General features: G+C 40.3%; 3 protein-coding genes and 1 long non-coding RNA gene across 35 annotated transcripts in view; 3 read left to right on the top strand and 1 right to left on the bottom strand.

Annotated features, from left to right (window-relative positions):
* The window catches only part of LOC138137439 (collagen alpha chain CG42342), a 186,374-nt gene that overhangs the window by 96,231 nt on the left and 62,692 nt on the right, over positions 1-27,451 (bottom strand). The window lies entirely within an intron of this gene.
* On the top strand, positions 1,597-6,644 carry LOC138137445 (uncharacterized). 4 transcript variants are annotated; one of them, XR_011161738.1, is made up of 7 exons: positions 1,599-1,872; positions 1,921-3,571; positions 3,631-3,818; positions 3,866-5,149; positions 5,205-5,506; positions 5,566-5,753; positions 5,802-6,644. XR_011161738.1 is itself a non-coding variant. In XM_069056848.1 (4 exons), exons 3-4 carry the CDS (start codon positions 3,634-3,636, stop codon positions 5,130-5,132), a joined length of 1,452 nt encoding a protein of 483 aa, XP_068912949.1. In that variant the 5' UTR covers positions 1,597-1,872; positions 1,921-3,571; positions 3,618-3,633; the 3' UTR covers positions 5,133-5,171. The 4 variants fall into 4 exon arrangements, 3 of the variants coding, with proteins under 3 accessions (XP_068912949.1, XP_068912948.1, XP_068912947.1); XM_069056848.1 differs by lacking the exons at positions 5,205-5,506; positions 5,566-5,753; positions 5,802-6,644 and having other exon boundaries at positions 1,597-1,872; positions 3,618-3,818; positions 3,866-5,171; XM_069056847.1 differs by lacking the exons at positions 5,205-5,506; positions 5,566-5,753; positions 5,802-6,644 and having other exon boundaries at positions 3,866-5,171.
* LOC138137444 (uncharacterized) lies at positions 7,181-9,223 on the top strand. The gene is made up of 3 exons (XM_069056845.1): positions 7,181-7,509; positions 7,575-7,777; positions 7,825-9,223. Exons 1-3 carry the CDS (start codon positions 7,468-7,470, stop codon positions 9,182-9,184), a joined length of 1,605 nt encoding a protein of 534 aa, XP_068912946.1. The 5' UTR covers positions 7,181-7,467; the 3' UTR covers positions 9,185-9,223.
* Positions 23,913-25,436, top strand: LOC138137146 (uncharacterized). The gene is made up of 2 exons (XR_011161574.1): positions 23,913-24,670; positions 25,243-25,436. It is a non-coding gene; the product is annotated as an uncharacterized lncRNA (long non-coding RNA).

Raw genomic sequence — 27,451 nt, 5'->3', positions numbered from 1 at the left:
AACCTTGTATTATGCATCCTCCCGGCAAATAATTCAACGTGATGCTGGCAGTACCACGTTTCAAACGCCGATGTTTCACACCGTTCCTTGTCAATGGACGTGGAATTACAACTGGACTTGATTATACCTTGTCCATATTAGACGAGGCTCATAATGTATGCTGTCTTTTCGCTTGTGCACATAATGAACACTCGGCGTGCGTGCCTCCATTGTCCCAACAAGTGAGATTCTTGAAGCAACAAAAATAATAATAATAGCAACAACAGTACTCTACGATTTTTGCCCGCACGTGTCAGTACCGACCAGAAAATGCTTTCGTGACTCGAGTACTCCACAGTTTTCGTAGTTTTTTTGTTGGTGTTGTGGTGGTACCACAGTCGTGCGTTGGTCGACTCGCACACGTGACAACTCGTCCGGAAAAATTAACAATGATTGGTGTCGAGTGTTTTTTCCCTGTGTTGCGTACGTCGTTGGGTCGTTATTTTATTTAGTTAAATTGGCCGCCACCAACACCAAATATGCGTAAGATCAGACGACGAGTCTAAATATGTGGAATTTTGTCGACGGCCCACACACACTACACTTCCGGCGATGACAATCAGGAGTGTTTTTGTTTCAAAATACTGGGAACTAGATAATCGATCACAATTAACAATAGAATAGACAACAGCGTAAATCAAAAACATTGAAAAGATGTACTTCGATAATATACAGCGTACTGACATTAACATTTCAGAGGAAATGACAACTTATAATAATTGTAAGACTTGGTTTTTGCCCAAGGGCCTTATCCACTCAATATCAATACAATCGGACTCACCTCCACATCATTCAGTCATTCAAACAGCAAAGCACAAATCTGAACTAGGGTAAGCCCAATTGGGAAGATACAAACATGTAAATAATAACACCTGACGCGGTAGCTCGGTGGCCGCATGGCTGTCGGAGACAGTGCTCCGAGGTCGCGGTCCCGGCGCTAGTGGGTTCGAATCTCACCGAAGGGGGAGGATTTTTTCCAAGGAAGGAACCTCCGCCGGGTCATGGATGTGTGTGTATGTCTTTCAGGGGCTGACGGTAGGGTGGTGGAAGGAAGAGCGACACTCTTCCGACACCACCGCGAGGTCGGCAGGGTTCAAATCCCGGCCGAATGGGCTTTCCATGGATGTTGTGTTGTATCGTCCTGAAAGGAGAAAGGAGAAGAGAGGGTGGGCGTGGGTGCCGGGGAAAGTACCCCGGAGCCCCGCCGCACCACATAAGGAAAAAAGAGGAATAAACAAGCCGACCGCAGGTACCTGATTGAGTGATTGGCCAGGCGTGGTGAAAGGGGAACCGGGATTACCTAATAACATTTGGCAAGCAACGGATAACTGGTGCATTTGGTTGCCACCACCGGCCATGCGGACAAGATGCACCCTATCAACGTTTTCTGTTGCGTTTTTAAAATTTGCTTACATACTAGTGATAACAATAATAAAGGAATTATCATTACCTGATAGAAATATTTATAATGCGCCCTCGATACCGCGCCCTATTTTTATAATAATCGTAATAATATCTGTATCTGATCCAGGATAAGATAAAATAAGATAAGATAAAATGATTCTCCATTCTCAGTACCGTTAGTTAAAGAGACAATTCAGTCAATAATTTTCATCCTACTCCAGATTATCAATATCAACCCAAAAACATGGATGACGACCACTTCTTTTGTCTTCTGAAAACTCGATTAATCTCACACCAAGACGGTTCTCCAGATTATTTACACCCGGTGGTTGGTTACATCCAAGAAGACAACATCGACGAAGTGACAACCTGCTTCCGGTGCCGCGAGGACCAACATGACATTCTCTATTACCTCCTTTATAAAAAAAAGTACGTCGCAAGAAGTACACAAGTCAGTGCTAATTTCGTACGTTTCAGGTACGACATGTTCAATTGTTTGATTGAACTGGAAGAATTCGACGTCGACTGTCGCAATCGGGACGGTAGTACCCTTCTGATGACACTCACTGGACCTTACCATGACAGGAAAGTGTCGTTAAAACTGCTGGAAAAAGGTGCCGACATACACTTGACAGATTCGTCAGGTTCTACGTTGCTGCACTGCGCAGTACGAGAGGAATCTTCTGATAATCTGCTAATCGGTTCGTTGGTTATTGAGAAGGGAGCCGAGGTCAACTGCCGAGCTGACAATGGGAAAACTCCTTTGCACGTTGCTTGCCATTACGGCAATGTGGATTGGGTCCACACCCTATTGTATCACGGAGCAGATCCGAATATTCCTTGCAACAACGGAATCATTCCCTTGGCTGCTATGCGCTATGTCCCTGAAGAAACACAAATTGCTTTGCAAGACATCCTACTCCCTTACACTCTCGACTTTGACAACGCAACTCTTTCGCTTTCGTCAATGGTCGAAGCCATGATCTCCCCAGGGGCAACGTTTCCAAAACTTCTCGAAAAAGTCTTGCATCTAAACTACAACATCGTCGATCTGGAGTACTTTGTCGAAAAGCTATCATTCCACATTCCCATTTACCTTAGAATGTTTGTAGAAAAATTTGGAAATGTCGTTAATGACCTGATCAACAATTATGACATTTTAGTTCTTCTACTTGTCCTGATTAGAACTCCAGGCCAACCTTATGCGTGCTCAAATTTGAAAGGAATTTTTGACGCCTTCTTGAAAAGCGATCAAGGCCCTAAATTTGTCCAAGCTTCTGATCCCTCATTTCCAGCGATATCCCATCTTATCCAGGTGTTCAACTCTCACAAATGTATGCATGTTGAGGAAGAAGAACTTTCGAAAACGGCACATCTGATGCTCACCTATGGCCTCGGCGTTACTTCGGAAGATTTGGATACAGTTTATCGATTTTATGGTAGTTGCGATCTGTTCAGGCTGCTACTGCGAATGGATGTACAATTCTGTGATGGTCACACACCATTGTCAATCGTTATGATGTACTGCGATCCTAGTACCGACCTCGAGATGTGTTTAAGTGATTCTTCATCCATTGCAAATCTACTGGACTATTTCGATCACCCAAAGTTGAAAGAACTTTGTTTGTTGAGCACAAACAACGAAACTGCGACCAGAGCGAAGGAACTACCTCCAGTACCTCTTCTAGTCGAACTGGCAAGAAACGCAGCTCGCAAATACATAGCTCGGAATTTCAAAATTCAAACTCCGAAACAATTTTATTCTGTGCTAGATCGTCTTCCGATCGATAGACGGTCCAACAGCATTATAGCTTTAGAGACCAAACTATACTAATGCAAATAAAAATAAAAGTTGCTGTATGTATTCATTTCAAAGAAAATATGTGCGGCGTATAATTATTTTCACCACTACTAAACCAAAAAAAAAAAACAAGTGAGGAGAAATCGATTGCTTATCTCCAGAAGATAAGATAATGATGGAAAAATATATTTGTTTAATATTCTACACCTGCTCGTTTATATTGGAAACAAAACGAAATTTTGGCGAAAGAGATCAAGAAGAAGAGCTTTTGAATTTGTAGGTACTCGTCTTGTCAAGTGCCAATTTGAGAAATCTGTACGGTGTGTGGTAAGTCTATTATTAAACATTTTGATGCCAATACAATCTACTCCAGACTTCTGTTGTAGAACATGGACAATTCAAGAGGACCTCTAACGCGAATAATACGAACGCAAAATTTTTACTGTGGCTTCCCTGGTCATCGGAATCCACTTACTGACGCTGTGGCAAAAGACGACTTAAACAAAGTGCGATCCTATTATCGACAGAGCAACCTGAAATATTGTGTTCTCTATTATCTCATCGAGAGAAAAAAGTACATCATAGAAGATTCAAAAATTTGTGCTGACCGATTCTTTCTAGATACCAGATGATTTCCGAATTAATAGATTTAGAAGATGTCGACGTCAACTACTGTGACCCCGATGGATATTCCCTTCTGACGGCACTCACTGGACGTTATTCCAATACCAAACTATCCCAAAAATTGCTCGAAAAAGGTGCCGACATTCACTTGAAAGACAAATCTGGTTTGACGTTTCTGCATCACGCTGTAAAAACCGGAACGGCTGACGATTTGACAGTCGCCTTGTTGGTTATTGAAAAAGGAGCTGACGTCAACTGTCGAGATAATCATGGCAAAACTCCTTTGTACATTGCTTGCGAAAAAGGACAGGAGAATTGGGTTCACACGCTCTTGTATTACGGAGCAGATCCTAACATTCCTTCTCACAAGGGAATAATTCCTTTGGCTGCTATTTCCTTATGGATTTCGGAAAAACAACAAACCTCTTTGCAAGACATTTTGTTTCCTTACACTCTCGACTCTCATAACACAACTCTTTCGCTTCCGTCGATGGTTGAAGCGATGATTTCCGAAACGTCGACTTTCCCAAGACTTCTTGAAAAAGTTTCACGTCTCAGTTACGACACGGACGATCTGGAATATTTCGTTGAGAGAATCGGATCTCAAAACGGCAAAAACCTCAGACTTTTTGTGGAAAAATTTGAAGATGTTGTGAACGATTTGATTGACAATTATCAAATTTTAGTTATTTTACTTGAACTGACCACCCCACGTTCAGGAATTAATTATGTGGTTCCTAATTTGAAAGGAATTTTAGACGCCTTCTTGGAAAGTAATCACGGCCCTAAATTGATCCAGGCTTCTGATCCCTCATTCTCAGCCATATCTCTTCTCATCAAAGCGTTCAATTACCACAGAGACATGTTTGTCGAGGAAGAAAAACTCACGAAAACTGCATTTCTGATGCTCTCCTATGGCCTCTGTGTTACTCTAGAAGATTTGGAGACGGTTTATCGATTTTACGGTTACTGCGATCTGTTCAGGCTGTTACTGCGAATGGATGTACAATTCTGTGATGCTGACAAACCATCGCCAATGGTTTTGATGTACTGCGACCCTAGTACCGACCTCGCGATGTATTTGGACGATTCGTCTTCCATTGCAGTACCTCTTCTAGTCGAAATGGCAAGAAACGCAGCTCGAAAATACATAGCTCGGAATTTCAAAATTAAAACTCCGAAACAATTCTATTCTGTCCTAGATCGTCTTCCGATTGATAGACGGTCCAAAAGCATTATAGCCTTAGAGACCAAACTAAACTGATGCCAATCAAAATAAAGGTTGTTGTATTCATTTCAAAAATATTTTCCATGCTCCCCTTAAATATTTGCTCAGGATAACGGTTCAACGCCCCGAAAATATGTACAGCCTAGAATTATTTTCATCAGCACTAAACCATAAAAAAAGACAAGAAACAATTGAGAAGAGATTGATTAGTGATTACTGATTACTTATCTCGAGAAGATAAGATTATGATGTAAAAATATATTAGTATAACATTCTACACCTCCTCGTTTATATTAGAAGCAAAACGAAATTTTGGCGAAAGTGATCAAGAAGAAAATCTTTTGTAGTTGTAGGTACTCGTCTTGTACCCAACGGTCAAATGGCAATTAGAGAAACCTGTACGGTGCGTGGTAAGACTATTAATAAACATTCTCATGTTAATAGAGTCCACTCCAGATTTCTGTTGTAGAACATGGCCAACTCAATAGGACCTGTAAAGCGAATAGTGTTTTCACAAGACTTATACCATCGTTTCCCTGGTCAACTGAAATCAGTTCGTGACGCTGTAGACAAAAATGATTTGAACGAAGTGATATTCTGGTTTCGACAGAGCAACTTGAAATATTATGTTCTTTATTGTCTCATCGAGAGAAAAAAGTACGTCGTTGAAGATTTACAAATTTGTGCTGACCGATTCTTTTGTAGATACCAGATGATTTCCGACATAATAGATTTGGAAGACTTTGACGTCAACTGCTGTGACCCCGACGGATATTCCCTTCTGATGGTACTCACTGGGCGTTATTCCAATACCAAACTATCCCAAAAATTGCTCGAAAAGGGTGCTGACATTCATTTGACAAGTATATTTGGTTTGACGTTTCTGCATCACGCTGTAGAAACCGGAACGGCTGACGATTTGACAATCACCTTGTTGGCTATTGGAAAAGGAGCTGACGTCAACTGGCAAGACGATGATGGCGAAACTCCTTTGTACATTGCTTGCAAAAAGGGACATAAGAAATGGGTTCACACACTCTTGTATTATGGAGCAGATCCTAACATTCCTTCTCACAAGGGAATAATTCCTTTGGCTGCTATTTCCTTATCTATTTCGGAAAAAAAACAAACCCGCTTGCAAGACATCTTGTTTCCTTACACTTTCGATTCTGATAACACAACTCTTTCGCTTCCGTCGATGGTTGAAGCGATGATTTCCCAAACGTCGGCTTTCCCAAGACTTCTTCAAAAAGTTTCACGTCTCAGTTACGACACGAATGATCTGGAATATTTCGTCGAGAGAATCGAATTTCAAAACGGCAAAAACCTCAAACTTTTTGTGGAAAAATTTGAAGATGTTGTGAACGATTTGCTTGACAATTATCAAATTTTAGTTATTTTACTTAAAATGACCACCTCACTTTCAGGAATTAATTATGTGGTTCTTAATTTGAAAGGAATTTTAGACGCCTTTTTGGAAAGTGATCAAGGCCCTAAATTGATCCAGGCTTCTGATCCTTCATTCTCAGCGATATCTCATCTCATCAAAACGTTCAATTACGACAGACACATGTTCGTCGAAGAAGAAAAACTCACGAAAACTGCATTTCTGATGCTCTCCTATGGCCTCTGTGTTACTCAAGAAGATTTGGAGACGGTTTATCGATTTTACGGTCACTGCGACTTGTTCAGGCTGTTACTGCGAATGGATGTACAATTCTGTGATGGTCACAAAGCATCGCCAAGGGTTCTAATGTACTGCGATCCTAGTACCGACCTCGAGAAGTGTTTCGACGATTACTCGTCTCTTGCAATTGGAAGTCTATTGGACCACTTCAACCACCCAAAATTGAAAAAACTGTGTTTGTCGAATTCAAACAACGAAATTGCAAATAAGGCGAAGGAACTACCTCCAGTACCTCTTCTAGTCGAATTGGCAAGAAACGCAGCACGAAAGTACATAGCTCGGAGTTTCAAAATTGAATCTCCGAAACAATTTTATTCTGTTCTGGATCGACTGCCAATCGATAAACTGTCCAAGCGCAGGATAGCTCTGGAGATAAAACTCTACTGACAACAAACGCAATTCAAAAGTACATAGCTGTAAATTTCAAAGTTGAATCTACAAAACAATTTCATTCTCTCCTATATAATAAAAAATAATTTTATTTTACTGGCTTCAAAAAATATTTCCATATCCCTCCATCAATTTAGTAGAGTTAAAACTGATTAGTAATCTCCGGAAGATAAGATAACTGATAAAAAAAAATGCATGTATCATAGACTATTTGTGGTAACTCGTGTTCACATCTGGACGTAATTATCTTAAAACGTTGGAATCTCGTTGACGACAATCAGAACGGAAGGTTTTATGCTATACAGTCAAGTTGCAATTAAAGAAACATCTGAAGGGGTAAGTCTATTACTGATTAAACGTTCTAGTGTCAACAACCCATTTACACCACTCTTACATTCCAGAAGATGATCACTTTACGTTTACGCGACCTAGAAGGTCCTCTGAGGCGACACCTAAGTAGACGCTCGTACTTCCGTGGTTCTCCAAGTTATGAAGATCCACTTACAAATGCAGTCGCAGAAAACGATTTTGACAAAGTGAGATCATATTTTCGGCAGAACAAACTTAAAGACACTGTTCTCTACTACCTCGTCGAGAAAAAGAAGTACGTTCTGAAAATCAACAAATCCATTCTGACCGAATCTTTTCTAGATACGACATGCTCAACAATCTAATCGAATTAGAAGAATTGGATGTCAATTATTGTGACCGTGATGATGGACGTAGCCTTCTGATGGTACTAACCGGTCACTCTTCCAAATTGTCGCTGAAACTGATCGAAAAAGGTGCCGACATTCACATGACAGACAAGGCTGGGTCGACATTTCTGCATCACGCAGTACGAAACGAATCACCTGACAATCTGACAGTCGCTTCGTTGATTATTGAAAAAGGAGCTGACGTCAATTGTCGAGACGATAATGGCAAAACTCCTTTGTACATTGCTTGCGAGGAAGGACACGTGGATTGGGTCTACACACTCCTGTATTACGGAGCAGATCCTAACATTCCTTGTCACAAAGGAATCATCCCTTTGGCTGCTATTTCCTCGCGCACTTCCGAAAACAAGCAGATTGTTTTACAAGACATCTTGTTTCCTTACACTTTCGATTCTGATAATGTAACTCTCTCGCTTTCGTCAATGGTTGAAGTGATGATTTCCGAAACGTCGACTTTCCCGAGACTTCTTGAAAAAGTTTCACGTCTCAGTTACGACACGGCTGATCTGGAATATTTCGTCGAGAGAATTGAATATCAAAATGTTGAACGACTGAAACTGTTTGTAGAAAAATTTGGAGATGTTGTGGACGATTTAATGGATCATTATCAAATCTTGGTCATTTTATTTGAACTGACTACCAGATATCCTGGGATTGCTTATGTCCATCATTTTAAAGGAATTTTAGACGCGTTTTTGGAAAGCAATCACGGCTCTAAATTGATCCAGACTTCTGATCCCTCATTCCCAACAACATCTCATCTTATCAAACTGTTCAAATTAAACACAGATGATATGCTTGTAGAAGAAGAACAAATCAAGAAAACGGTATTTCTGATGCTCTCCTATGGCCTAGGTGTTACTCTGGAAGATCTGGATACAGTTTATCGGTTTTACGGTTACTGCGATCTGTTCAGGCTGTTACTACGAATGGATGTACAATTCTGTGATCGTCACAAACCATCGTCAATGGTTCGGATGTACTGCGATCCTAGTACCGACCTCGAGATGTGTTTGGACGATTCCTCGTCCATTGCAAGTCTACTGGACCACTTCAACCACCCAAAATTGAAACAACTGTGTTTGTCGAGCTCGAACAACCAAATCGTGAACATTGCGAAGGAACTACCTCAAGTACCTCTTCTGGCCGAAGTGGCAAGAAACGCAGCGCGAAAGTACATAGCTCGAGGTTTCAAAATTGAAACTCCAAAACAATTTTATTCTCTCCTAGATCGACTCGCGATTGACAGACTGTCTAAAAGCATGATAGCTTTGGAAATCAAACTGTACTAACTTAAATAAAAACTAACTTTGTTGCATTCGCTTAAAAAATATGTTGTCATGTTTCTCCCCAAGCCTGCATCTCAGAGTAACTGCTTCCAAAATATGTGTATTGTACACCAGCACCAAGCCAAGAGTCAAAAGATCAATTTAGAATTGACAATTGATTAATTATCTCCTCCAGATAAGATATCTGAAACGAAATTACCTATATCAACGTTGGAATTTCGGTGAAATTAGTCCAAAAGCAGGCTTTGAGCGTATATTTCACCAAACACTGACCTAGTGGTAGAAAATCGCGTACAATGGTAAGCTCTTGAAGAGCTGTCGTGTCAAAAATCCATTTACTTCAGTCTTGTACTCAAGAACATGAACTCCCTACGTTTACGCAATCCAGAAGAACCTCTAAGGTGACTAACAGGTAGACATAGCTTCCGCTGTGAATTTCCAAGAGATCAAGGTTCACTTTCAAACGCAGTGACAGAAAATGGTTTTGACAAAGTTAGATCCTATTTCCGTAGCAAACTGAAAAACTGCGTTCTCTATTATCTCATCAACGAAGGAAAGTAGATCTAGATTCTAGATCCGACATGATTTACATACATACCGGGTGTAGAATTGGTTTACGAGACATAGGATTTTACATGTAAAAATAAAGAGTTTCAATTATTGGCTCCCCTAATAATTTTATGCCAAAATAGTTAAAATGAAAGTTAGAGAGAATTAAAAATACTGTCTAATTCCACTCTTTGTTTTTTTCTAACATCTTGTGGTACTGAAAGAAAAGCAAGAAAGGAGTTAACACAAAAATACTAACAAGTAGCACTAGCCATGAAATTTGACTTTTAAAATATGCACTATGTATTTGTCGGATGGTTTCTCTATTATTTAATTGTCTTTTAATTTGCCCTTCAAATGAAGTCGTACAGAACTACAGGATGAATGAAAAGGTATCTTCCATTAAATGCTCAAACTTCTCTACAATTCTTCCAATTGTTTATGTGGCAGGAATTGATCGGTCTGGGAAACCTGAAGCAAATGTTGCTTGGAAGTTGCTTAAAAAAGATCCTCCATAATAACATTTAAAGAAATAAATACAATTTCATGCTTAGTAGTACTTTTTACTGTTTTGTGTCAACTTTTTTCTTGCCTTTCTTTCATTACCACAAGATGTTAGAAAAAAAGTAAGACTAAAATTACACAGCAATTTTAATTCTCTCCAACTTTCATCTTAACTATTTTGCCATAAAATTGTTAGGGGAGCCAATAATTGAAACTCTTTATTTTTACATGTAAAATCCTATGTCTTGTAAACCAATTCTACACCCGGTATATATTTTCGGTTTACAACATTCCACGGCGTCTTTCGACATCCATTCTCCACTGCCTTCTGTCATTACATTCTTCCTCGTTGAGTCGCATTTCTTCTCATACGCCTTCTGTCCAGCTTCGTCTTGGTGGGTCCTAATGTCTTCGACTATTGTGGTGTTAACGTTCATGATTTCTCTAGTTCTCTCATTTCTTATTCGTTCTTGATCCTCCTGCTGATCTTCTCCAGAAATCCATTTCCATTGTAAGGCGCATATTCTCTGATTTTTTCTTTAGCGGCCATATCTCACTGCTGTATGTTACTATGCTCTTTATGATGGTATTATATATTCTCTTTTTGTTGTCTTTTGAGATGCCTTGGTCTCACAACACGCTGTTCACTACGCAGATCGCTTTTCTGCCTTGTGTACATCTTTCTTTGATTATTTTATCTATCGTTCTGACATGATCTACAATTTAATCGAATTGGAAAATTTCCACCTCGAGACACCTTCCCAGTGATTCTTCGTCCATTGCAAGTTCAGTTCAAACAACGAAATTGTGAACAGAGCGAAGGAACTACATAAAGTACCTCTCCTAGTCGAACTTGCAAGAAACGCATCTCGAAAGTACATTTCCAAGAAGAACACAATTAAAAGACTTAAACGCTTTCGTTTAATCTTGGATCAACTGCCGATTGACAGACTGACCAGAAGCACAATCACCTTTGGAACCCAAACCGTATCTATCGATTCGAAATTGAGACGACCTCCTCTTGTTCCGTTGGTGGTGTTAAAAATGTTCCTTGTTGCCAAACCGCACCTATTTAAAGCCCGCCTTCCCCCTTGAATGATGGCAGACGTTGACAGTTCAATTAGTCCGTGCTGTGTGCGCCATGAGATCACATCTGTCGTCATTCAGGGATGAATTCTCGACCCATTGACTCCACCGCCGAGCTGTGGAAGCGTCACGGTGAAGACGCGGCACGCTCATGTGAATCTCCGTCAGAAACGTTTCCCTTTGAAGTCGACTCCAGATATCGGAATTTTTATTGGAAATATGCGGTCACGGGAGAATTCTCCACGTACGTCGTAATTGTGTAAATATCTGGGGCGGAATTTGTTTACGAAATAAATAGAGGCGACGAGGGCGAGGATCTCTGAATTTAAAAACTTCCACGTTTGGTTACTTCGGAGTTCTCTATGTTAATCATACGAAAATATTTGTCTTGGAAACGAGACACACGCTTCTGATCGTTCCCCATGGAGAAAAAGTGTTGGTCCGGTCGCGGACAATTGTGGCAACCGGTTTCGAAACGGTTGTGAAGTTTTTGAAATGGTTCTGGCATCTGGTTTGGTGCGTCCGATTCTCTGCCTAAAATGTTTCCGTTGTTTTCGCTAATCCCATTATTCGATAATTATTCCGGCGAATATAAAACATCGATGGAAACATCTCTTCGTTGCCAGGACTACAGAGTGCTGATTACAAATTTAAACTTTGGAGAATGTTGATAAACGCAAAACACATCGGAATGAGATAAATCGAACTTGCGAACAATTTCTAACACAAGAATTTTCAATGTGAATTTATTAGTCCTCGTGAAACAACCCCCGGACGAATCCTCTCCACCAGGCAACTTTTTAACATCCCCAATATCGAGCTGATCAGGTGTTATTCGAGCCCCGCACGAGTTTCCCACCCTCTGTTCGACTTCATCCCTTCGCATTATTCGATCTCGGCCGATAACAACTCTCCCTCCAGACCTGCCTTGTCCCGGTCGAGGTTTCTGATTGTCGATGGGGTTTCACCTCGCGACGCATCAACAGAAAACGAAAAAAAACCAGAACAGAAGATGTGCCATTAAAGAACGCAAGCCCTCGAGGGGTCCACTTAAAGCTCGGAGAACTTCACTTTGACGGTCTCTAGTGTGCTCGAGCTCATGGGGAATCTGTGTAACATACGCCGCTTTATTACGACATTTAAACGGGGCATAAAAGGCGTGAAACCGACGAGGATCCGTAAAATGCGGAATTAAGAGGTGTACAACGAAGGGAGTCTTAGAGAGGGACGACACAAAAAAAAACAACGCCACGACTCACCCCTTTCAATTAATTCCTTTCGGTGACGAATCCAGTCGTATTAGTTCTAGTGATTTTTTTTGCAGTTGGTATTACGACCTGTTAAGTTAGGTAACTGCATTGCCGTCGTATTCTCGGTTCGGTCGTTAACCGAAACATTTAAGAATCGACAGGAACGAGTCGGTAATTCAGAATTGTAATTTAACAACCCGGAACGGGAACGTTAATACAAAAATCCCTAAAACTTCCAACTGGAATTTCCTGACGGTTTACAGCTTGTAGAGACGGATTCGACACGAACAACGTCGGTCCTTAATTGGCACCTTGTGGTACTCCACAAGTGTAAAAATAGGAATGGTGGTGAAAAAGTGTTCGGCGTTCTGCTACGTTTACAGTGTTCGGGAAAAATGTCGGCGTATTAATTTCAGGCGCCCACGACGTGAATAAATAAAAGTTATAGGTACCATTATGTCGTTGTAGAATGTGCCACAAAGTATATTTTATTCGAAGCAGCGTCAGAAATGTGGTGTTCACCTTTGGCCATTTAATGCCATCGTAAAACACAAAGCGGGGCTGAACGCACATAATTAAGCTGTTACAACTTGTTACAGCTATTTATCATTTGTGTAACGTGTTTGTTTTGTGACAGGGCGATATCGAGGGTCGATCCCGGAAATCGCAACGGGGGCTATTAGGGATGACGGGATGTCGAAGGATGGCAAAGGAAGAGATGGGGGATTACTCGAGCGGAGAACTTTTGTACCAAGACGATAGGAAGGGAGCGCCGACACCGTCGAGGACTTTGGACACTTCCTTGCACCTGTCCGCATCACCACATCAAAACAGATTAATTAAGTCGGCGGAAAGGGTCGTCATTTTTCGCCCCCCGGTGCCGAAACGACCCTTATTAGTTCGCTCGTAAGTTATTTGTAACGATCGGACAGGTACGAGGGCACCCTCGAGGGCCACTCGAAGGGCTGAAGAGGCGACCACCCCGGAGTCGGTGTTTATTGGAAGTTGCGAGTTTGGAGAGATGTGAACACGTGCTCCACGACCGGATGCCTAGAATAATATATTGTTTTCCGCGACGTCCTGTTTAATTACTTTCGCCTGTGTGGGACGGAACACAATTTATGATCGGAGTTTTGCCAGGAGGATGTCGGATGCGAATTGGGGGACCGAATTACAACCTAATAACATCCATAAAGGCTTTTATCGGGAAGAGGAGTAATAGGCGCGCCGGAGGCTGTCGAGATGGTAGCTCCGGGAAAATTTTTGAATTCGCAAACGAATGCTCGATGGCTATCTGGTGTTTCAAAGTCGCAGAACCCTCCGCCACGACAAATTTATGTCCGGTTACGTTCTGAATCACCTTGGAGTTTGTTCCAAATAAATTTTCCAACTCCGATTGAACTTCTGATAAATTAACGTTTGAAGGGGGAAGGAGTGCTACAGATACTTTACCATCACAGATTGATACTCACGCACATGTTCACCCAAAAAGACTGTCGAGATAAGTGGATTTGTGACCGAGTCTAGATCAGTAATTTCTAGGGTACCGCAAGGTTCTCGTCTGGGACCACTCTTGTGACATTACTTTGTACCATTTATCATTCTGAATTTATTTGTCTGATGCAAAGACAAATCTTTCATTGTCCGTTCAGTTTTCAAATTTCTGAAAATATGTGAGCATTTTGAATTTTGGCGGAAAACAGTTTTCGTCATTTTGGTGTGAAATCAATCAATTTTGGAATTAAAAAAAAAAGTTCGCCTTGGCCCATCGGTTTCTGAGTAACTAGGACATTTTGAATCGTTTGGTGCACTCAGCTTCTCGATATTCCTGTCGGCAAAGTAGGAATCAACGGTAACAGGAATTTTCAGAAACCATGGGGACATTTTAAAGAACCCGTCACGATGGAACCAACCGAGTTAGATGGAAAACAGTAGCAGGGACGGATTCGTCATTTATTTCTGCAGAAGTGAGAATTTTTTGACTGTCCGTAAGTCTGTGGACCGGACAAAGGGAGGGATGTCCAAAAAGTGACGAAAAATCAAATGTACTAATAAAAAAAAGATTTGTCTCCATACTTCATATATAATTTCATTTTATCTTGTTTACGTCAAAACACTTCCATATGCCAGTTTTCACTGAAAAATTTTCACGGACAACGGATGTCATTCTTTTAGGGTCTGAAAATTTTCATAAAAAATTAAAATTCTCCAAACAAAGTGATTTGCTATATCCTACGTAATAGTACCGTTCTGAGTCGCTTGGTGAAGACAGTTTTTCGATATTACGGCCGGCAAAGTAGGAATCGACTGTGACACGAATTTTCAAAAACCAAAATTACTTCCAATTTGGGACCTCGTCACGACTGAATCAGCAGGTTCAGCTGGAAAACATTGCCAGAAGCGATTTTCTCATACATTTTTATGCATGCGCTAATTTCTTGGGAATTTTTTGAGCATCCATAAGTCCGTTGTGAACGGAACGGTTAAAAGAGGTGAAGTCCGGAAAGTGGCAAAAGTCAAAGGCGGGTTCAAAAAAGAACTATTTTGTTCGATACCTCTCTAGAAAGGAAGTTTGTATGTAATTACCAGTGGGTGAAGATTTCTCTTTCGTTCACTTCACTTTTCTTCATCGTTTTTCGTTCACTGTCTTTCACTCACTGGTTTTCATTCACTCGTAAATTTTTCCAATTCGTGATTTTGATTTTTTAGGCGACATTTGGTACCTCGCGGCAGTTCCAGGACGTCATCAGGAACATTTAATTCTTGATCATCCATTTCCACAACGTGTACAGAATCACTTTATTGACTTTACAGAACTTTATTTATTTTGTATTTTTTTTTTTTTCATAGCAACAGATCCGTCCAAAAATGTGATTTATTTTTATTTAAAATTTTGAATACAAAGTTACAGACTCACTTTCTAAGGAGGTATCATCGAAGAAAACCAAATACATAGTGCACTCGAGACTAAGGCGGTTTTCGTTCACTTGAATTGCTTCCTCGCAATTCGCGTGAACGAAAGCTTTACCTTCCTCACTCTTACTGTAAATAACTATGTCCCCCTTCTTCAACCCACGTTTCGTTTTTGTCTTTTTCATGACAAACATTCCTGGGTAATCTAAAGGTTCTCTTAAAATTCCAAAGGTGGAATCTACTTTAATCTATGTATTAAAAAAATATTAAAACTTCCATTTTTTACCTATATTTTTTAATACATCAATCTTATAGGTAAAACATTTTTGTTGACATTTGAATATTACATTACATTACATTTTTTTTCGAAGCTCGTTATTAGCCAAAAGATTCCTGTCCATATTAATACTTCATTATTATTAATTTATTCAGACATGAGTAATTTTAGAACATTCATCTTTCATACATTGTAGCAACCAATCCGGACTAACAACCAAATAAAAAATATATATTTGTTGCAAGTAACATCTTTCTCTACAACTGCACCACAGCTTCTGCTCCAATAAAACAAGACTTAAACGTAACAATAAAAGAGCTTTAGATTCTCCGGTTTATGGACAAGTGTCAAACCAGGTAGATTTTACGACTTATCCCCATTTTTACAATGAACATACTATACAAGGTTATTAACCTGCTTTACTTCTGACAATATTTGTTCGAATTATGAAGCAACTGACTCTCTGCACTGTTTAATTGATCTTCATAGGCTGTGCTTTACAGCTACGTTAAACAAACTCCTAAAAGGAGAGATAGATTTCTGTTGTGGCGAGTTTTAAATCTATCAAGTTTAACATCTTATGTGTCAATTTGAAGCATCGCACATAAAATATTGTCACATCCTGAATAACCTATTGTTCATCAAAGTATACAGCGCTCTAAAAGAAATGTTGTCGATGAAGCATCTAATAAAAAAATATATATCGAGTTTATTTTTTCGCTCATCATTGTCCTCTTTCCTTTTTGGTAGTGTCAAGACTGTGCCGTCACCTTCGATTGCGGAATTTATTAAGTGAAAAAAACTGGACGATTCATGCTCGTAGGTGGTAGAATCGGCGAGAAAAGTCGAGATCGCGTAAGTGAAGAGGCGGACTCGGAGGCAACTGTCAATGAACCTGATCCTGGCGTACCTGTGTCCCCTTGGTCCCCCACGAACGACTCAATCACGAATTCGTCCAATTTCCTCGATTTACATTAACGACTTAATTGAAAGTCGCAAATCATCTTACGAACACACACAATTTCCGAGATCACAGCAATTATTCCTCTTCCGTTGCGTCTTAAACGCAGGTAGAGTCAATTAGGTAAAATTAAATTAGTTCCCATTTAGGCTTTCGAGCGGAATGAAAGCGCGCGCCCCGGCGAACGTGAATCACGAAAGTATTCTCTCGCCCATAAATGGACTTTTTGTCTCGGACGGCCACACCACCGTAAATTCCGCCTAAGTAATGCAGTTAAATAAATAACTTCTGACTTTTGTTTCTGCTCCCGCTCGTTTCTGTTTTATCTAATAATGGTATGCGCGCCGATGTGGGCTCAGGGGAGGAGGCGGCGGCGACTCTTAATAACTATAAATATGGCTTGATTTGTACCGAGCCGATTTTTCCAGTCTGGCCAACACGGTTTCAATTGCTCCGAGAGCAAAACGCCACGATATGCACCGAGATAAATCAAAACCAACTGAGTTTGTGGCCATTGTTTTCGCCGTTCAACGGGCAACTTATTACCGGGGGACGATGGAAGTGCCAGTTTTGCCATGTCGGAGTTGTCATGAACTAAAAGACAACGAGAATGCTGATTTATCTTAGGTTTTGCTGTTAGAATGAGAGAGGTTTCTAACAGCGCTCAAACTAATCAGGCCCTCAGCTTCGCCTCGAGCCTGAAACCTACTTTACGCGCTGTAAAATACCCCTACCACACTCTTGAATAAAAAAAATGTGTCTTCAATGCTTGTTTGTCATAGACTGTACACTCTGTTGATGAAAACAATTTCACATTTGAGGTTATGTACGATTTTATAAAATTTATAAATAAATAAACGGTTTCATATTAAAATCATATTAAAAATCGTGTTTTGTAAAGACTTTAAACTTGAATAATAAATTGGTGATTTAAACTTGTAACGAATCAAATTTGAGGTTATGTTAAAAAAATATTAAGGAAAAATGGAATTTCCAAAAAATTTAAGAATTTGGATTCGCATCCCCGTTTATGACAGGACATTCGCAAAAATCAAGAATTGCTGTTTCCATTTTCCCCAGCAGGATTAAATTCTTTTGAATTTTTTAAATTTTTTGTACTTCCAGTTGGATGAACGAGACGAATCGTTATTTCCTTCGTTATTCGGCACCTTTAACGAAAAATTTGAATTAAATGTGAATTGTTATTGAAAAACCAGTCACGTCAAATTTGAGGTTATGTTGATAGAAAATCGATTTTCCAATACGTAAAAGACGTCTGCACGTTTCAGACAGATAATAAAGATAAAGACTATGAGGTTTTTAAAACCCCTTTATATTATATTTCCGGTTCATAAAGAGTGGTCAATAATTGTGAATAATTGACATCCACAGGTCTAGAAGAAAAAAAAATTCCACCCAAGCCGCCCACGTGCAGCACGCACAGACAATTTATATTTGTTTTGTGCATTTTTCTAACATAAAAAATTATAGTTTTGATGTACTTGTAATCCCCAAATATGTATTTTAAACCAAACCGAGCATCGTGGCCAAGCGCCTAGCGCGCCACTTTGCATTCGAGAGGTCCTGGGTTCTAACCCCGGTGCCGCCTGATCTGGTGTGGATTTTTTACAGGGGTTTTCCCACACCATCACATCTTGGTATAAGCACAGGTGTCATATCACAGATAAAGCGAATGCTGGGTCAGTATTATAACCCCTCAGTACCTACCACCTTCCTTTCGCACCCATCCTCACCGTACCCATCCCGAATCTTCCCGTCAGTGTGGCTGAAAAGGCTCTGGAAAGCCTCAGCAGCCACCACTTCCTCGGAGGAATGAAAGATGTATCATTTCTTTTTTAAACCAAGAAGTTTTTACTGCATCAATTAAAAAAACTTGGAAATTACTCAACTCCTGTCCTGAAAAGCTCCGGCGTATCGATGGAGTTAAAAGAGCTTTCGTGGCTTTATGATGACGTCATTTCTGACTACTGGTCATCCACCACGCTTCAGCTGTTGCTCAAATAACATTTATTATCAAACTGTCCGGTAAACTTAACGACAGACAGGTCTATGACAGATGTTCGTTAGTTAAAATTATTGCTATTAAACTGTTGCTGATCCAACAGATCAGATGGAACGGCAAGTCGACGAGAAAAACAATGTAAAACGAAACAAAAACCCATCTACACTATATTTAACCCACTCCGCTCCGGTACTAAAAAACGTACAAATCCCCAGGTGACAGTCGCAATTTAGCCAACCTCGTACACCACTCGACTAGAATCCATTACAAATAATGTCCCCATTGTTACATAACCGAGTAGATCTCATTATATTCAAATCCTTTACCTGGAGCCTTTGTCAGCGTAGATGCTCCAGCATACAATAAACCCGCACAACGTTATCCATCTTGGGGTAGATCACGTTTCATGGTGCCACCGGTGCATCGTAAATTAATAACGAGTTCACTGATGCTCACCGTTGCCACATTAAACGGTATTGTTCCTAGAGGGAGGGCGCGAGTAACTCTCGGTGGTCTACGAAGATTTCGTCGCGAGTACCATCTGGGTACTCTCGTGTCCACTCCACCGGAACCGGTACCGCCCGTCAATCACTCCATTAAAACCGAATCACGACCATTCATCCGACGTCATTGTGATCGAGTGTGGGTCCATTATGTGGTGTTACACCCCAGATAATAACAGTTTGATTGTGCGTTCGCATTATGCATCGAAAGGGGTAGGGCGCAATAACAGAGGAAACGGTCTAGCCCATTGTGTCCCGACTCTTGTTCTCTTCTCGTTAAATTCCGACGTTTATTTACGTCGTGTGCGCCGACCGTTCGGAAGGTACAATTCAAAAACGTAAATATAACTTGTCTGCAGCAAAAAAAAATGGGACAAATCGAACCGCATCGAAATGGGATCGTCTCGGTTCTGTCGGAATGAGAAGTCGCACGCTTTAGGGGTCGGGTCTACACCTGGATGCTGGATGGAATGTGTCAGATGCAAGAGTTCTAAATCTTTCAAGTGAAATCCGTGTTTGTCACAAAGGACTTAAAGAGATGTCAGAATGGACGAGTGACTTTGGGAAAATTGTTTCCACCGCTTAATTAAACCTTCCCGAAAGAAATGTTTCTACAATGTTTACCCCACTACAATTATTATTATTATTATTATTATTATGTCCAAATTCTCATGTCCGTGCCGAACAAAATTTCTAAAACAAGTTTTTCAATTGATAACTTTGTCGTTTTAATCAAGCATCCCGTTCTGAATCACATAAATTGCTCCCCCACGCAATATCCTGTCTTTTGAATTTCGTCCAGGACATGATTCCGACTGACTGATTTAATCTGTTATTGAGTTATAATCGTGCGTCGGAAATTACATTATTGTAATAGAAAATATTTATCGGCGTGTACACTTCGGCTAAAATAATATTGGACGCGTGCCAGACCCCATTTTACCAAGCCCCTCCCTCCCATATTCGGTCCATCATCACAACGAGTCGCACCCGGCACCAGATCAATTCGCATTTTTCGTGCAAAATTTGCAACAAAAAGCGAACGAACTCGACTCGGACAACTTTCAAACAAACCAACCCCAATTGTGATAATTTGCAACAACCCCATCGCAACGAGCGGCTTTGTGCGACATCGGTTCCACTATTTTAATAAACACGACCGTCTGAATACACTAATCCCGCAACAATACGCGTCCAACCCCCGACACCGGTTCTGGGGGATGATCATCCGCACCGGCAACGTGCGCTATGCAAATTTTCCATACAATGCAGGGGTTCGTCTTTTTTCGCGACTTGTTTATCTTAATTAATATCTGTTGTTGCCCAGCTTGCCCATTTACACCTGAGGGTGGGACGCGGCGGGGAGAATGCGACCCTCGCGCGAACCAACGGGAAAAATGAAAGGGGTAGCAGATGCGTGAAATGGTGGCAGCCAATTATTTTTCTAGTTTGGAATAGGAGCGGTCGATGAGATGAGAAATCGAAAACAAAGGACACGTTCTAGCGATCAGGCTGGATAAATTTAAACAAAAAAAATCTAGACAGTTATTTAACAGTGGAAGACAACAAGTAAAAAAAATACAGGGTGTAACAGAAAAAAGTGCATTAATTTTCACTGATAATAGAACTCATCAAAAGCAACAACTTTTCTCTCTGCAATTTTGGCGAAAAACGTTGCGTAATGGCTTAAAAAAAATAGGAAAGATTTTCCTAAAACCGTTCATATCTCCAAAACTAAGCTACCTAAAAACGTGAAACAACCAGATTCTTACAAAATGGATTTTTTGCTATACAGGTAAATTTGTTTGAATTTCGATTTCGGTGTTAAAACACGTTTTCTGTAGCGGAAAATTTGGAGCATTTAAAAAATCAAGCATTGCCGATTGGAGGCGATTTTATAACGAACAGTTCTAAATTTTCTTGATATTGTTTTTTAATTTTTTTTTTAATATGTATCAGATGTTCATTTAACTTTCCGGTCAAAGTTGGCGTTGAAGAGTCGATTGTGAACGCACTACCGATGACGGGTCACGGATCAGCTGTTTAAATCTTAAGTTTTTACAGGAGTGGTGCGTTCACAATCCACTCTTCAACGCCAATTTTGAACGGAAATTTAAATGAACACCCCATACTTCCAGTTTGTAAGTAGGACAGGTCCGAATTGTTATTTTCTTTCTTTATTTGACATTTTGTAAGCATTTTTGACGATAAATGTGCATAAAAAGTGAATTCTTATTGAAAAACTAGCCACGCCACATTTGAGGTTATGTTGGCAGAAATTTTTTTAACACGTAAGACGTAAAAATGTTGCAGGCATCTGATAACGATAAAGACTAATAGAGGTTTCATTCAATTCAAAGTAAAGTCCATAGGCGGCTCGTCTGGAAAGCAAAAGAAAAAATTCCCACTAAAATCAAAATTTGTATGTATTAAAAAATCTCTCTTCCTAGTTCTTCTATGTGTAGAATGTATCGGTAATTTTAATTTTTTTGTTTTTTTTTTTTTTATTTTACAAGTAAATTTTTTCTATTTCTTCTAAATGTGTAACAAATTATATTGATTAATTCCCTGAAGTTTGCCGTCAAATTGTACTTGTCACATAAAGTAAAACCTTAAGAACCTTCGAAACCGAGAAGTTTATTACAAGAAATAAAAAACTTGGAACATACTTAACCGGAGAGCTTAACAAGTAATTCCACTTTTGACTTTTACTCCTCTGAAAAGCTCAAGCGCGTATTGCGCATTTCAAGCAATTAAGAGGGAGCTTTCGTGACTTTAAGATGATGTCATTTCCGGATTATTATGACAAGTCTAATGCTACAGCAATAAAAGCAATTCACCGAACGCGCTAGGGAAAACTACCCCGCCAATTCTCTGGGGTGCAGATTCGCTCAAGACTCCGACGTCCAGATCCTCTTAAAATCCGGGATAAAGCGCGCTTTAATTACTACCGACAAACTTGGCACAAACCCGCACAAAAAACACGTAACGAAAACTTGTCTGTCACGTAACCTCAAACTCACACCTGTCAACTGTCCCCGACAGTCTGTTGTGAATTGGGCCGCAAACAAACGCACCTGTACATTAGCGTTATTAATTAAAAACATTGCCACCCTCGTGACAACTGTCATGAACTGCCCACAGTTTAATACAATTTGTACGGCGACACGCTCCGCTCAGTTGGACGTAAATTTCCACGATAACCTGCAAAGCTACACCGATTTCGTTGTTTCGTCGCGCGCTGTTGGCACGCCTGTCTGTTGTAAAATTTCCTAGCTAAACGTCCACGTTAGCACGACGCCAACAATTAGATTATTTCCAATTGGTCCCGATCCTGGTCGCAGGTGCACCAACTCTGCACAGAGAACAAACAATAAAATCGATAGGCCACAACATCAAATGCAAGCGAACCGCGGCGCACACAAATAATTATGAAAATAAAGCGCTTTTCATCAGGTCGTTGCGATCCGGTTGGAAATTTATTCCGCACAAAACCGAACCGTTAATTTGTTCTTTCACCGTGATTTGGTCGAATTTATTTTCGACCGACACAAGTCACGGAAGATCAAAGCCGGTCTGATTAGCGCCGTGTCAATGGGTCTGCTGAAAAAATGCTCTGCGTTCCTGCGGGGACCACCTCTTTGAAGTCGTCTACAATTGTTACATTTCACGCCGGGTACATCTCCCAACTTGATTAATAAACATCAGAGGGTGTCGTCCACTTCTGCTGGGACAAAGCAATTCGCATGTAAATTTTAATGGGATGCAATCTGGCCGATCGATACCGGCGCCGATGGTCATCCTGTCGAAACTCTTCAGAAAACTCCAAATTAGTTCGTGATTGGATCGCGCTTTTTTAATTCCCGACGCAAAACGATGATTTAACAACTTTTCAACGGGTCACTACGACATGCGCTCTTTTGACAATTGATGGCGCCGCTTCGGCGACACGTTGGAAATTATCGCTAATTCCAAAAAAAAATCACAGATCTTGTGTCAAAATGAATCTACCAAATCGCCTGGTAATAAATTATTATTGACGGTTTGTGTTACGACGTAAAATGGAATTTGAAAAATGAACAATCATAAATAATTCTTTGAAAATTCTTCTGCTTTCATTAAAAAGCTCTCTCGAGTCGCCGCTTCGAATAATCTTCTTTTTCCCCCAAAAACTACCCTACACGGGTGTACTTTTAGGTGTACACTTATCAATTCTCGGCGCAAGCCACAAAAACACCCCATTTACGTGACCGTACTGGAGCGGTTCGGCTTGCACAAATGCACAATATCCACTGCACCTCGTCAATCTTTCACCCCCTTCTTGGCGAGTTTATACTAGTGCGGTGCGCATTATTGAATGTGTGCTTTCGACGCCCCTCAATTTGTGTAAGTCAGAGGTGTTGCCGGTGAGCTATTCATCTTGGCGAGCGGCAATATCTTACGCTTGACATATTTATAAAATATTGTGTTGTCGAGGAGCCGCAGAAAACGTGTCGTCGTCGCCTTTCATTTATGTATTCGACGCAATTTGAACGTCTTAAGGGATTTTTCCGTGTTGTACATTATGTTTGTCAGTACGGAGCTCCGTAAACAACTTAATCTTTAACGAAAATAGATAAGATGTTTATTCTGAAGTGTAATTTCTGCGGTGCGCTCTCGAACGAACGGTAAATATGTAAACGGGAAATTTTTCCGGCGAGGGGATCGATTGCAAATTGTATTAAACTGTGCTCCCGCCCGTGGGGACGAAAACGAGAAATATACAGTCATTACATTGATTTTTTTCACATTTTCCAAGTTGGAACAGGTGTACGTTACCAATTACTTCGCTTTTTAATGCTCTGTAACTGATTCGTGCCAACAATTAGCTAGTTTCAAATTTGAGGTTATCTCTCAAAAAAATGTATTTAGGGGTTGGCACAAAAGTGTCTTCATACTCTAGCTAGACAGTCACACCTTCTTTCTTTCTTCCCTTTTCTCATAATTTCACCAACAACGTCATTCATAATGTTTGTCTTAGACTGTACATCGTGTTGATGCAAGATATGTCAAATTTGAGGTTATCTCCGATTTCATTACCTAAATCTAGTAAATAAGCGGTTCAGTGCTTTTCAAGTAAGCGATACTATTTAAATTGCATAAAAGCTCATGCTTTGTTAACATTTTAAGTGTACTAAGAAACTTGAACAACAATTTGGGATCTAAACATGTTAAGTGTCAAATGTGAGGTTATGTTCCTCAATAAAGTTGAATGAAAAATTCGATTTTTGGATAATCTGAAGCATTTGCCTTCACCGCCCTGACATCGAGGCAGCATTCTCATAAAACAAGCATTGCCGTTTTGGCAGATTTCACAACAAAGGGGGATCGACATTCTCTCGACTTTTATTCAGTTTTCATTCTACCGTCAGTTAGTGGGACAGGTACGTGTTGTTCGCCCCCTTGATTCGGTGTTTTGCAAGCATTTGCCACGACAAATCTGCATCGAATGTGAATTGTTATCGAAAAACTGGTCACGTCAAATTTGAGGTTATGTTGCGAGAAAATCAATTTTCCGACACGTAAAAGACGTCTGCACGTGTCAGGCAGCTAATAACAATAAAGACTAACAGGTGTAATACCATTCATTCCACGGCATATTTCCGTTTTTTAACGGACTGTTCGATTATCTTGAATAAGTGAAAACCAGTGGCGGCTCGTCGTGAAAGGAAACGGAGAAATTCGGAGCCGAATCGCGTGATTTCACATATTTCACGCACAAATATTGGCTGAAGTGCTGTTAATTAAATCGAGTTTGACGGTTAATGGTTTGATTTTTTTACAAAAGCTTAGACAGCGCCCCGCCCGGACTGCCATTACCGTATTCTCAAACTTTAGAAATTATAAAGTTTAATAAAAAACACCACCTCCTCGTTTAATCGCGACCCGCATCCATTACCCGTCTGTAGATTATAGAAACTTGGAACAACTAATTTTCCTAATTATTATTTTACAGGTAACGTCTGGTAAAGGCCAAGAAAATGAAGCAATCCCGTCGAGATTCTGATGCTGGCATGTAATATCCCCATCTCTTGAGTTTTACGTATTTTTAATAATTAAGCTGGAGGGTCTTCGTCTCGAGATGATGTCATTTCCGGATTACTATGACAAATCTAATGCTACAAGTCACAATAAAAGCAATTTACTGAATACGCTCGAGAAGAATGCTATTATCCTGTGAATTCCCGGGAGCCTAAAGGTTGTTCAGCCGGCATTGACCTCCCGATCCTATTCACTCTGCTCCAGCATGGGACAAGCTGCGGTGTAATTATCTGGGTCTTAGTTCAGGTAAAAAGAAGATATTGTTAACACCACATCCAGTCTAGCGGTCCAGTGGAGTGCACAGTCTCTGGCTCGGCGCGATAATGACCACAGCAGATGAACCGTAACCGCAAGAACGCAACAATTGCGGCTTTAATAAATTGACCGATATAATACCCATGATCGCCACCAAACCGCCAATTTGCGGTTTAACGTTTTAATCCCACTCCTGATCGCATCGACTTTTTGAAAATTTTCCAAACACACGCCAAAAATCCATCTTCTTCACCCGATAATTACTTCTGGTGTCGTAACAATAGCGACGTGCAAATACGTCTACTCGTTACTGTTGTGTAATTAACATTTTTACAACGAGGAGGTCTTCGAACCTTCGACGGCGACCGTAAACGTTACAATATTGTGCTTTCCAGTGTTGGTGTTGGTCTGTGTGGTAGATTGAATTTTAAATTATTGGTGAAAAAATTTATAGGAGTCCACCCACAGCTCAGCCGGTGGCAAGGCGTTCCGCAAGACTATTGCTTATCAGGCGGTTATTACCGTCACCGTAAAGATAAACAACGCCGTAAATGCGTCAAGGTGCATGTGCAATGACGACTTCGAGACGTAAAAATAATAGACACAAGCGTGTAATCAATTGTAAAAATGATTATTGAGTTAATCTACAGATATCAATATTGATGGGGTATTTTTGCAATGTTGCAAAACAAGACAACATTTTTTATTGCATTGATAAGAAAATATTTTGAGCGAGCTTTTGACCTTGTGGGTGTACCTGCAATTGGTTGACACCAAGAAGCACAAAGGTAATCGTGGGAGTACTTAATAATAGCAATACAATAGTGGTATTGTAGTAGTGTGGTGTTTAATACAGACTAACATAATTTAAATCAAACAAAAAGTTCTCCAGCTCCTCTTCCCAAACCAGATTGTCTTGACAGTCCTTCAACGATTTGACTTTGGAATTTAATTTGACGAAATGAAACTCTAGATATGACTCTCGTATGTCGATGATACATACTTTCACCGTGAGCCCCGTGGCAAACAAAAACTTTCTGGTTTCTTAAACCACCAAAAACTCTACATCCTGACAGGATTCACAAGGTTAAAATCGAATAAAAAAAATATTTTCCAATTTTGGATTTTTTTGGTCACGTTTACTCAGCCAGGAGTCATCTGGAAGTCTGGAACACTAAATATGATAGTCGACGCGGCGACTCAATGGAGTAATAAACTGGCGTGATCTTCACGTGATTTTCGGGGATGGTTTCTTATTGGTTAAAGGGCGCGCGTTAAAAAATATGGTGCAACACAATCGACGCAGCCGAAATTTCCATCCATTCTTAAAGCAGTAAGATTTGAATCTTCCGCACAGAACTCAAATCAGGCTTTTCATGACGCTACGCTACGAACTATCACACCTCGTGACCACTCCAGTGGTTCGCCGCACGAACTATAGATCTAAGTGTGATCCTAGAGGAACGCAACACTCAAAACGCGAAACTTCTAAGTTTTACTTCTTTAGCTCATCCGCCACGTCACTGTTTAACCAAGATGTTCTGAATTCTTAAAAAAAAAAAAACGAAACTCATTTGAATTGGCCAAAAATCCAAACAATTCTGGCCGTTACAAATGGAAAAAATCAAGAATAAAAGTGTTTTATGTGATAACAGCTTGACGGGGGGGGGTTCAAAAGGACAAATAATTATTGTTCTATGATGATTTTGGAAAGAGTTATGGGGAAAAATAGTAGCTTCTTGCGATTTTTTCGAAAGCTATAGAGACAAGTCTAAAGAAAAAAAAGGGCCTCAAAAAGATTAAATAGCAACAAGCACTGAAGAAAATGAGTGACGCTGTTGGAAGATGAATTTTCGGTATTAAATGGT

Source organism: Tenebrio molitor, chromosome 8, assembly GCF_963966145.1.
Source record: "Tenebrio molitor chromosome 8, icTenMoli1.1, whole genome shotgun sequence".
NCBI classification, from domain to species: Eukaryota; Metazoa; Arthropoda; class Insecta; order Coleoptera; family Tenebrionidae; genus Tenebrio; species Tenebrio molitor.
This window is presented reverse-complemented; position numbering and strand designations above follow the sequence as displayed.

Excerpts from the sequence above, each read along its gene's own strand:
- LOC138137444 (XM_069056845.1), top strand. The coding sequence starts at position 7,468 with ATGCTATACAGTCAAGTTGCAATTAAAGAAACATCTGAAGGG. Across the intron at positions 7,510-7,574 it reads TTAAAGAAACATCTGAAGGG|AAGATGATCACTTTACGTTT; the intron begins GTAAGTCTATTA and ends CTTACATTCCAG. Across the intron at positions 7,778-7,824 it reads TACCTCGTCGAGAAAAAGAA|ATACGACATGCTCAACAATC; the intron begins GTACGTTCTGAA and ends AATCTTTTCTAG.
- LOC138137445 (XM_069056846.1), top strand. The coding sequence starts at position 1,688 with ATGGATGACGACCACTTCTTTTGTCTTCTGAAAACTCGATTAATCTCA. Across the intron at positions 1,873-1,920 it reads TACCTCCTTTATAAAAAAAA|GTACGACATGTTCAATTGTT; the intron begins GTACGTCGCAAG and ends CGTACGTTTCAG.